At 39.6% G+C, this 12,186-nt stretch overlaps 1 protein-coding gene across 1 annotated transcript; it reads right to left on the reverse strand.

Moving 5' to 3' along the window:
* Positions 1-158: 158 nt before the first annotated feature.
* Atp5mc3 (ATP synthase membrane subunit c locus 3) lies at positions 159-3,672 on the reverse strand. Its single transcript, NM_001251821.1, has 5 exons — positions 3,592-3,672; positions 3,295-3,404; positions 1,971-2,048; positions 1,255-1,448; positions 159-859 (listed from the first exon to the last, which is right to left on the reverse strand). The coding sequence occupies exons 2-5, from the start codon at positions 3,331-3,333 to the stop codon at positions 745-747; spliced, it is 426 nt and encodes a 141-aa protein (NP_001238750.1). The 5' UTR covers positions 3,334-3,404; positions 3,592-3,672; the 3' UTR covers positions 159-744.
* Positions 3,673-12,186: the final 8,514 nt, after the last annotated feature.

Genomic DNA, 12,186 nt, shown 5'->3' on the forward strand with positions numbered 1-12,186 from the left:
AAAGCATGAGGTCATGAGTTCAACCCCAGGTAGCAAAAAAAAAAAAAAAAAATGTAGCCAATGTCAGTTCAGTTTTTGATAATTGGTTTTGATGAGTCTTGTTCAAATAAGAAGCAAGGTGCCAGTCAGACAGATGGTGATTCACTACAGACACAAATTGCTTTATGTGAGTTACTGAAAAACAAAAATCATATTCCCTCCCAATTTAAGGCTTTGTGTCTTTAAAAACTGATACATTTATTTTTTGATCCAGCTGTATACACCTGGCCGAGTCAACTCGGGTGCCTCTGTTTTCAAGTATTCTAATTCATGGTAACTCTTAAAAATACAAAACCATCTTAAGCAATGATCGTGGTTTAACTAATTATATTTCATGTGAGCTTGATGAACTATTATTTCTCCTTTATGTGACTAAAAAAAGCTCTGTAAATTTCAATGTGTAGAATACTATATAAAAGAATTCCTACAAAAATTATATTAGACTTTTTTTTCATCACTGGGGAAAGTGCTACAGCTTCCTCTGAATTGAAGAGTATTTGCCTGAATGCATCTTCTTTGCGATGATCTAAATTTAGATAAGTACAAATCACAGCAAAAATTAAAGTTTTCATCTTTAATGAAATGACTTTGGAAATAATGTACATTTCCATGACACCAACACTACGGTTATCAGAGTCACAGTAAGATACACAGAATTATATCCGTAATTACTATGAGTGCCAACATTTCAAGCAGTAATTTCTGTTACATGGCAAACAAGATCAAGAAAGCAACCATCAAACAAAAGAGACCCATAGCTTCAGACAAGGCAAATCCCAGGATAGCGTATGAGAACAGCTGCTGCTTCAGCGAAGGGTTTCTAAAAGAGATACAACACATGACAGTTACTTTGAAATATTAATTTCAACATTTTTGGTAAATGTTAATCAAATTACTCATGAGGATATTTGCAAACTGCAAAGTTTGCTGGAAGAGTATTTGCCTAGATCTCTTTTGCTTCACATTCCTTTCTTCCCAAACCTAATCATATGGAATTAAAATAGGAAGCTGTCCTTGTGTATCAATTTAAATGGATCTTGACATTTTTTTCTGGTCCCTCTGATTAAATTAGGCTCTGAAACTATACTACAAAACACACAGTAGGCACTCAGTACAAAATAGCTTTTGTTACTTCACTAATGTTCTAAGTTTCCAACTATTATAAGCATAATTTTCAACTATTTCTTTAACTTACTCAGGGATAGAAATGATTACCTGGCATAACCAATGATAAGACTGCCAAAGACTGTTCCAATACCAGCACCAGAACCAGCCACTCCTACTGTTGCAGCACCTGCACCAATAAATTTGGCAGCAGTATCAATGTCTCTGCTGATTGCACTGGTCTGAAACTCCCTTCGGATTAGCTGACACACACCATTCTGGGCTCCATTAAATACCAAAGAGCCCTAGGGAACAGGAAATAAAGGCAAAGGTTAAATCAGTAATCACAGCTATTTGAAATATTGTACTGTCAAAATGATAACCACTTCTCTATTGCAGCAGAATGTGAATGGGCAGCTTATGGCACAACAAAAAAATCAAGAGCTTAGAATCATTCTGATCTCACAAAATGCAGTTAATAATGTCTATACCTTATAAGGCTGCTAAAAAAACAGCATATATGAGTATTTTTTCAATAGGGTAGTGTTTTTGGTTACTGGCTATTATAGGCTTAAATACATGGAACTCAAAACTATAAACTTCAAAATAAATACTGACAACAATATTCACTGGCTTGCTTAGATTGCTAAATTTCAGATATAGAAGTTCTTCTCATTGGGTCATCCTCTACATAGTTTTTGAATAAAATTGTGGAAAAGGATTGTTCTCAAACCATTCATTAATGAGGTTTCCTCTCTCCTCTACTACAAGCAAACTATTAGACTGAATTGGTAGTATTACCTAGTTTCTGCCATTACTTCTCTTACCTCTCCAGTCCTAGTCTCTGGCCGAGATAACACTGATGCAGAAATTGGTCTGTATGCTACTCTGGATCCAGCGCGGATCTATTAATGAAAAAAGAAAAATTCTAAGTATTAAAATTACAGTCGGGAGCTGGAGATTTAGCTCAGCAGCATAAGTGCAGGCAGTCCTGAGTTCGATACCCGCTACCTCATAAAAAGGAAAAAGACAAAAAAAAAAAAAAAATTACAGTCACAACTTCAATGACCTTTCTTGTACCAAGAGTTTTTTAAAAAGTAAGCAACAAAATAAGACTTGTCTACACTAAACCATCCTGGTTACTTTGCCATTTTCTATACATGAAGCAATTTTCATAAGGTTTTATGCTAATAAAATTGCAAAAACATGCTACACAACTTATTTGTAGTACTCTGAACAAAAATTCTAAAAGCAATTCATTAAAAAGAGAATAAGCATTACTAGAGACATTTCACTTATTATAATACCACAATTCAGTGAACACCCCTACATTCTTTGGTAAGTTATGTGGACCAACAAGTGCATTGGTAGTGTTACTATAAACACTGTCATTTAAAATGGCCCAACAGTAATACGAGCTCTCACTATTCTAAAGGTTATTCCTATATACTCACTAATTATAAAATTTTTAAAAAGAAGTGTAAGTAGTTTGTATTAGCTTAAGAACAATCAGTGAAAGTCTCTTCACAAGGACGTATTTCACACTAGCTTCTCTGCCCTTGAGTGTCCACTACACTAAGGTCACAGAAAAATCCCTCCCTTCAGAATCAAGACTTGATTCTCTAAGACAAAGCCGCCAAAATGGTTATGGAAATAATATTCTAGAGACAGGAAGAAAAAAGCTTTCGGCTTTCTGGCCACTGCCACCTTCCTCCGCCCACACACGGTGAGGCAAAATCCCTCCCTCTGCAGTAGGGAATTTGACCTACAGAGAGGCTTTGGTGAGCACTGCTGTAGACAGCCAGGCCTCAGCGACCTTCACCACTCTCCCCAGACCCCAACCTTGACGTCGACCCCAGACCAAAAGAGATTGCGGAAGTGGAAACTCGGGAACGCGGGACACGGAGGATTTGACCTACACCAAACAGGCCTGACAGCTAGGCCTTGGCTGATTTCCTTCGCCCTCGAGGAGGGAAGGAGAGATCTGAGACGCCCAAAATTACAAAGATAAGGGCATCGGGTTAAGGAGCAAGGGGAGAGCTGTTCCCAAAAGGAATGTGTGCCCAGCCCGCAGGTTGCCCAGCCAACAACGTGGACGCTGCAGGCCAAGAGGCGCGGCCCTTGGGTCAGCGGCCCAGCGTGGCTACGCACCAGAGCGGGTGTGCAGGCGAGCTTGGCGCAGGCGAACATTTTAGTCTTCCGAGGGGCGCGGCTGGAGAATGTGGGTGACAGGCGGCGTGGGCTCCTCTCCCGCTTCCTCTCTGTAGAGGCAAAGAGGCTTAAGGTCAAGCGTCCTCCTGGGGCCTGTCCTTCCACCCAGGCCCCGAGGGCTCCCGTGCACGCCGTCAGCGCGGGCTGCGTGCCCAGCGAGGCGCCAGCAGAATGAATGGGTCTCTTCTGAGCGCTGCTCCGCCCGCACCGGGCCCTGCTCCCGCGCCCTCCACTTACCTTTCCGCGAGGTGGCGGCGGCTGCGGCGGCGGTAGAGGTCGAAGGAGTGGAGCTGGGCGCGCAGGCGCAGTCAGTGTCTTATTTGTGCCGTAGCACCCGGATGGGGAAGGCGGGGTGGCGGATGTACTAGAGGGGGAAGACGCTCAAGGTCACTTTGTAGCAACTTTATTGGCAACTGCGGGGAAGGACAACTACAGCTACTCTTGATGGCCTGGAGGCTGGGGCGAGAAAAAGATGAAATCGAGGAGGACGCCTGGCAGAGCAGACTGAACAAGTGTTTCTTTGCTCTGAGCTGGTCGGAAGATAGTGGGACTTTTTCTTTATGTTTACATTCTGGGAGATTTGGCGGTTTACCGGTTGCTACTGCTCCCTTCCTGATCATTCTGTGAAAATAGAGTTGGAGGGAAGGGCTTCATTTACTACTTGACAAGAAATTAGGATCCTCAACAAAGAGAAGATACTTTTCAAGAAATCCGAGAGGGTTCTGTAAGTGTGGCTAATCTTTTAGCCGAAAGAGAACCTGAGGACTGAGACATGGATGAGCTAATGAGCAGAAAAGGGCTTTCTGACTTTGGGTACAGGGTTACCGTTGGGTAAAATATGGGTAGTTAACTTTTAATCCACTTGTATAATAGAAAAAATTAAGGAATTAAAATATATTTTCTGAAGAATTTAGAATTTTAAATGTCTATTTTTAAAAACTCAACTTCAATATCTAATTTGGGTATGTTTGGCCACCTGTTTTCTTCAAATGAATCCAGAAATGTCTCAGAAAAAAATGGCTCTTCTTAATCTTTTTATCTTGTTATAGATCCTTGAATGAACATAAATTTAATAAGCATTAATTTAGTAGTTCTAACATTAAAACATTAATTAATAAATATTAATTTAGTAGTTCTAACAAACTACTTAGAAGTGATACAAGTCAACACAAAAGATTAACTATCCAGGGGCTGCGATGTAGCTCATAGGTGAGCACTTGTGTAGCATGCATGAGGTCCTAAATTTGATTCCCTGCACCACAAAAACAAAAAACAGATTAAAACAAACCAGACATGCAGGATATACAGTTATGGAGATGCCTGGGCATTGAACTCTGCCTAGTGCCTTAGTGGGAAACAGTATCAACCCAGAGGATCCTCCTTTTACTACTTAGCATAAAATAACAATATAGCCTAAACACCAACCTGGGGAGAAGCCCTTAGAACTAAGACTTGAAAAATGAGTAAGACTTTAACCAGTCATGGTGGACACACCTGATACCCAGCTAATCAGGAGGCTGAGACATGAAGATCTCAAGTTTGAGGTCAGCTGTAGCAACTTAGACTCTAAAAAAAAGAAAGAAAGAAAGAAAAGAAAAGAAAGCAACATTTTTTAAAGGATTGGGATGTAGGTCAGTAGTAGAGTGCCCCAGGTCAAGCTCCAGTACCAAAAGAAGCAGTAGAAGAGAAACTTTCAACTTCAGAAGCAAATGTTTCAAAATAACATGATGGCTAATATTTTAGACTGTCTTTAGCCCATAAAATAGGGATGATTCCCATGTACAGTTCAAGAGATTTTAGTGTAGTTTTTCAAGTGCTCAGTTCTATTTTTTTTTTTTTTTAATCGGTACCGGAGATCAAACTCACGATCACACCCTTGCAAAGCAGGCACTTATGCCACTGAGCTAAATCCCCAACCCCTAGTGCTCAGTTCTAACCTGAAGTACATGATATTCTAACCTGAAGTGTACACTGTCCAGTGGTGTCTAAGTAGAATACATGTTAGGGCCCTGTAGTTCACCAATAGATTCTCTAGGGAGAAAGTTATTCTAAGTGGATTTATGTGCAGAGTTACTTTAAGTGATGTTCCTATCTGTTCAGCTTAAAATCAATAGCAATAATTATTGAGAAGGTAGGTGAGACGCCAGATTGCATGGACTTGATGCTTATGGCAGGAAAAAACAGGGGGTTCTGAAGCTCAGCTGATCTGTTATGTTGAGGACCCTGACCATGGATGGCCAGGCCTCCTTCCTGTTGCCTGAAACAGGGAAGCAGAGAACAACTTGGGGGAGATGAACTGAGAGCCCTCTGCACAGTTGGACTTATGTTTCATTTTTCTTAAGTCTTAGGTATCATTTCCCTACAAAGAAGCACCCAATAGTGATTTAAACAGTCAGTTCCAGGAAAACATTGTGTGTATAAGAAAATGTTGAGGACAAGCAGGACCCTGTGGGAAAGTGAGAAAACTTTTCAGAGTGATGCTGGCCCATGAGGGGATTGTTTATCATGCAAGATGGCAGCCAAGAAAAAGCCAGTCCCAGAGGGAGTCTGGATGACCCAGTGAAAGACAAGCCTGGGACTGCGAGTTAACAAAAATCGAGGCCCCAGGATGTGGACATGATGGCCAGGCCCTGAGCCTCAGTGGCTTGATGATTAAGGACCCTATGTTATACTAACAGGGTCCTCTTGTGTTTAAAACAAGGTGATAGGTAACCAGTACCATCAAATCTCCATTCATACCCTTCTGAATTTTGTTCTACCTGTGCTGAGTTAAGCAGAAGACTGCATGGGCATCTCCAACAGAACTAACAAGACAGAGTAACAGGCCAAAAAGCCGTTCATTACTGGTGTTTTTTAAGTGACTAATGTCCACAAGAGAGCCCAGAACAAAGTCCTGTTCCTACTTTTATATTGTTTTTATCCTATGGGGTAATTTCTCATTAGAAATCAGAACAAAGCAAAGTTACAGAAGCAAAAGCAATGGTTAAAAGGAAACAAACAGTGATCCACAAGACAGGAACAAGCTTTCCAAGTCTGTGTTCCACTGACATTTACCTCACAACTGAATCCGTACATGACCGGATCAAAACTATCATTCTCTTCAGGGAGCCCAGCCACATCAATTTCCCAAAGCAGCTTAGCTGTACAGTTAACCCATAACTGTCCAGTTTTACCCTGGGAGGTGGTCTCCTCTCTCAGATAATTTTAGAAAAGTTATAATAATGATGCTTGCAAAAATATGCTTGTTATATACCCTGAGTTCCTATAGGCCCACTTCTAAGTCAAACTTTCCTGCCTGTAACCTCATAGGCTGGCCTCAACTTGGCCCAGAGTGGTGTGAAGTGTAAACATTTTGTGTACAAAAGTCCCTAGACAAAGGTCTTCTCTTGGTATTGCTTTAGCTCTATAACAAATGCTTTTGCTTATTTCTCTCTTGACTCTCTGCCTTGTAATTCTTACTGGGATGGGAGAAGAACTCAGGAGCCTGACAGTAATCGTGCTATCTTTCAGATAGACTTGCTTGGTTTTGCATCATATGACTTCCATCATGGAAGGGAGGTAATGGGTTTTGTAGTGTCACTGCCTCATGTTCACAGTGAATATTTGCACTGAGGAAGTTTGAGCAAAAAAGATACCTCTTGAGAAGACTAAAGTAAGATCATCAAAATGAACAGGGCCAGCTAGGTATTGTGGCACATGCCTATAATCCCAGCCCTCAAGAGGCTGACGCAGGATGATTACTGTGAGTTAGACATCATTGTAGTTCAAGGCAAGAGTGAACTACCTGGTAAGATCCTGTCTCAAAAAGCAAAAACAAAACAAATGAACAAACAAAAAAGATGAATAGGGCCTATCTGAGAAGAGCCTAATTCCTTCTGTGCTTTTTCATCAAAGAGGTGGACAGTTACGCGACATCATAATTTGGCAGTATCTGATAAGCCTGGGTTAGCAAGAAATGGGGTAAAAAAGACAAATATAGTTTCCAAGTATAGTTTGTATTAGTCATTTGCTTATTACTGGGACAAAATGCCTAACAATTTAAAGAAGAGGAGGCTTATTTTGGCTTCTAGTTTCAGTGAATGCAGTCCGTGTTGGCTGGCTCCAAGGCAGAAATGGTACGGGCAGAGCGGCATAGCAGAGGATGACCGCAGCATGAAAGTGAGGAAACGGGACAAAAACACACCCTTCTTGGTCACACCCTCTAGTGACGCAATCCTCTGATCAGGCGCCACCTCTGAATATGAGATGGCAAGGTACATTTTTTGCCTAAACCATAACATAGCTCCAACAATCTGGCCTATCTTATATAAGCTTTTTTGTTTTGTTTTCTGTAACATAATTCACTGCCACTCACTTCATTCATGAGTAAAGTCTATTTGTTTTCAAAAATTTAGGCCAGCTATGTGACTTGCCTTGAGCATGATAATTCATTGTAACCAATGCTATTATTTCAGGTCTAGGCCTCAAGTTTTTAGCTTTCATTCTCTTTGTGGGAGTCAGTCACTATATCAAAATACATGGATTCAATTTTGAAATGATCAGGGGCCGTGTCAATAGAAAAACAAAAGACTGCATGAAAGAGAACTGAGGCATTCAAGATGTAGCAGTGAGACTATCTTGAATTCTCCAGGTCTAGTCGAGACTTCCTAACCAGTGCTAAAACAACAGAATCCAGCTGTTTCCCCATGATCCATACCAAATTCTTCACCCACAGAGTCAAGAGCAATGGCGAGGTTATTGTTCAGTGCTATTTATATCGATTTACATCTCTCTTCTTTATTCAATGATATAGATGTAGGGATCAATGAGGAGACAGAAACCATACTTATAATTTAAACATAAAAAAAAATTGCCAAGGTCAGGAGGATGGTTGAGCCACCAGATTCAGGTGTTGGAGGCCTCAGAGCAGGAAGGGTCAGGCTGGAATCCCTGATCTCTATAGTCTGTCAGCTCAGAAGACAGCAGTCTGGGAAAGAGGAAGAGGACAAGAGCAGTGTTGAACCTGGCAGTGTAAGGAGTCCTGAGGTCCAGAATCAGGCATTCCCCAGCCCTAGGGATCAATGGACTCTCACCCCTTTGGAGAAACTGCTGAGCATGGAGAAGAACCTTGTCCTCTATATCCTCTTCCTACCAAAACCCTGTCTGTAGAAATGAAGAGGGCTACTGTCACCTGCCCTCCTCATCTTGCTGTCCAGCTGAACAAAACACCCATCCAGCTCCACAAAAGTTGCAGTGGGTTGCACAGAAACATGACTGCAGCATTCACAGAGGCAGACTGGGGCACCATGGTCAATCCCTGGGCCTCTCTGAGTGGCCTCCAACCTGAACAGAGTCGGGGTCCCTCCATGGATTGTGAAGGTGCTCACTACCCCACCCACTAACGAGAAAGCCCAAACCATGAACTTCTGAGAGCAGCACAGCTCCTTGCAAAGAGTGCTTTGGGAGTGCTTTGGTACAGAGTATTCCATAAATTATAACTTTAAAAACATTTTACTCATATTACATATCTAGTATATTTTTGTATTAAAATGTCTGCTTTCTTCAATAACTTATAGTTCTAGAAGGACAGGAACTCCATCATTTGTAAAAGGCACTTAGTATATTTTGAGAGGATTATTATAAGAGGAGTTAGAATTATAGAAAACATACTTCATAAAATACAATTTTAATTGACTTCATTTTAAAGCAGTGCTGTTCAAAAAGTTGTGTTTGGAAAAAGCATTACAAGTCATCTTCTAAGAAGCAGTCCTTTGATTTTGTCACAAAGGAAATTGAAGGCAATATTCAAAATCTCAAATGTGGGATATTTCACAAACATCATGCTTGAAAAAATAAAAGGAAAGGAAATAGATGCAAAAAAGTCTATGGCATTTGCCCAGTAGCTCACTGAGAGAATTCTCCAAAGAGGACATGATATTTATTGAACAATTATGTGTCAGAGTTCTAACAGATGCTCGTTTCATTTGATACTCCCAACGGCCTTATTGGATTGACATGGGTTATAATTCTGCAGTTAGAGAAACTAAACCTAAGTTAAATTTTTTAAAAATATACTTTTTTTGAGTTCGTGCTTCATGTTATACGTTCTATTTTTGACAAATGTAAACTGGTATGCATCCTCCATTAAAACGTTATACAGAATAGTTTCACTACCTTAAAAATCTATTAAATGTCTGTTCATCCTTCTCCCTTTCTTAACTCCTGGGAACTAATGATCTTTTTAGCATCCTCATAGTTTTCCCTTTTCCAGAATGTCATATTGTCAGAATCATATAGTATGTCGCCATTTCAGATGTTTCCTTTGTTTAGTAATGTCCATCTTATTTTCCATATGTCTTTCCATGACTCATTAGCTAATTTCTTGTTTTCAGTGAATAATATTCCATTTATAGGTTACCAAATTTTAATTGTCCATTGCCTTCTGAAGGACATCTTGGGTACTTCCAAGTTTTAAATAAATATTATTGATTAATCACTCACTTGTAAGTTGTTGATAGTCAAGGTATGAAAATCATTTAAGTGTCTATTGAAGGATAAAGGGCTAAAGGAAATATTTTGTATTTATATACAATGTTTCTCAGCTTTAAAAACATAGGAGTTCCACCATTAGTAACATCATAGATGAACCTAGGGGATGTTACATTAAGGCACAGGGAGGCGGTACTACATGATCTCACCTATATGGGAATCCAAATGAATCAAACTCATAGAAAATAGGGAGGGAAGGTGGTCACTGGGGGTTGGCAGGTGAAGGAAATGAGGGCACATTGGACAAATTGTAGTTTTTAAGTTTTGGATGAATTATATCTGAACACCAAGTATACAGCATGGAGGCTGTAATTAATAATTATTATTACATGCTTGAAGTTTGCTAAGACCATAGATAAGAGTTCAATCAGTAATAAAAAAAAAACCTCAGTAATTCTATGGGGTTATGGACTTGCAGATTATATTAACTGTCATAATGATTTCACAGTGATTATGGATGTCAAAATGTCACATTGCACGTGATAAAAATATACAGTTTATGCTTGCTAGTCACCTCTCCATAAAGCAGGGGATGTAAAGAATAAAGTAGGATTTAAAACCTCTGGAAGAATAATTCACTTATTTTTTTATATAAGCAACATCATTACATTGATAGTTCCTTCAATCTTAGAGTTTTCAGATAGAGATTAACACTGCTGCACACCTTTAAGAAAAGGTTTTTCTTCTAATATAGTGGTAACATCAGATTGTTAGAAATATCTGTTCCATTGCTCAGATACTTTCAGTCCATGAGAGGAAGAAAAAATTATGCCAAATTTTTTTTTTTTTTTTTGTCTTTTGAGACAGGGTCTCACTATGCAGTTCAGGTTCTCCTTGAACTCACTTTGTAGCCCAGGCTGGTCTCAAATTCACAATGATCCTCCTACCTCAGCCTCCTAAGTGCTGGGATTACAGGAATGAGCCATTGCACCTGGCTATAATTATGCTAAATTAATGGACTAAAATGATGATTTTTGAACTCAAAAAGAAGTGTCCTAATAAAACTGCCATTTGTGTAGATACATGTAAATATGTGAATAAATAAAATGCACATTAAATACCCCCCTCCCAAATTGCTCACCAGTGGGAGGTGTCAAAAATTAGCGGTCTGGCGTGGTCTCTAAGAGGTACAGTATAGTGCTGTGGCACAGCTACTGCCTGTGGTGGAGGGAGAGTGGGCAGTGAGGAAGAAGTTTAGAATTTATAGGACAGGTGCAGTGACACAGTAAAGCGCATCCCATCTGTGGTGAAGAAACTTGCTGGAGCCTTGAGTCATAACTAAATCCTGAGGGCTGCGAGGAAAACACTCCGAGGCCTGCAAACCAGTCCACTGCTCCCCACAAAACAGTAGGCAGAGGACAAGAAAACCTTCTCCACCCACAGTCCTCACAGTGTCTCCTCACCCTTTATCAGTAAAGTTTAGTTTTTTGCTAGGTGTCAAAGCAGAAATACCTCCATTGTCCCGCTCCAGAATAACAAAGCAATAAGTGTATCTGAAAAGTCCTCAAGTAGTAACTAGCACTAACAGTAAGATTCTCAAGAGCAGAAATTGTATCTAATTGATATTTATTTCTTCTATAATACCTAATAGTGTTAGATGTAATCACTAAATAAATATTTGTTCAATAATAATTAAAAATCATGTAAAAGGTAATGAGCAGTAATTTTATGCTTCTCTTTTAATTAAAATTTGAGCCTTTTGGGACAAATTAGAATAACCTTTTTCTTTCTGGTATTGAAAATATAAACATAGAGAACCAAAGCAGTACTATATTTTTAAAATTATGGTGATCAATTTGTTCAAAATACCTGGAACTTGTTTCATACGTATCTATGAAGGACTTTATATTTGAACTCTCATTTACCTAAAAAATTCGTGTGAAAAGAAAATCATTAAAATCCTTTACTGGTTCATTTCATGATTAAAGCAAATAGTGATGGGAATGTGACACAACTTGAAACAGACATAGCCCCAAGGCATACAATATTTGGCCTGGTTGTCCACTCTACTTCTATTGTTTTAGTGCGTTTGGTCTGCTACCAGACAGCTTACTCATATGGAAGGCCTCTCACATTTTATATTGTCTCCTGACTATCTGAAGCACCTGCTGGAGTCATTGTTCTCTGAGCCACGTCCAGCTTCTGAATTCTAACCAAAGTAAAATCTTAACCTTTCAGTGTTTGTCTCAGCAGCACATGCCCCAAAATTTTAGTGTTGCATGGTCCCTGTGTAAGAGTGACACACACATTCATCATATTTTTCATATTACTACAGCATGCTACCAAACTATACAAGTGTATTTT

Source organism: Cavia porcellus, unplaced genomic scaffold (assembly GCF_034190915.1).
Source record: "Cavia porcellus strain 051 isolate PalLab524CR breed Dunkin Hartley unplaced genomic scaffold, mCavPor4.1 scaffold_12, whole genome shotgun sequence".
NCBI lineage: Eukaryota > Metazoa > Chordata > Mammalia > Rodentia > Caviidae > Cavia > Cavia porcellus.

Coding starts and splice junctions, on each gene's coding strand:
- Atp5mc3 (NM_001251821.1), bottom strand. CDS start 3,333: ATGTTCGCCTGCGCCAAGCTCGCCTGCACACCCGCTCTG. Junction 2,049..3,294: donor TCGCCTGCACACCCGCTCTG/GTGCGTAGCCAC, acceptor TTTCATTAATAG/ATCCGCGCTGGATCCAGAGT. Junction 1,449..1,970: donor CAGAGACTAGGACTGGAGAG/GTAAGAGAAGTA, acceptor CCTGTTCCCTAG/GGCTCTTTGGTATTTAATGG.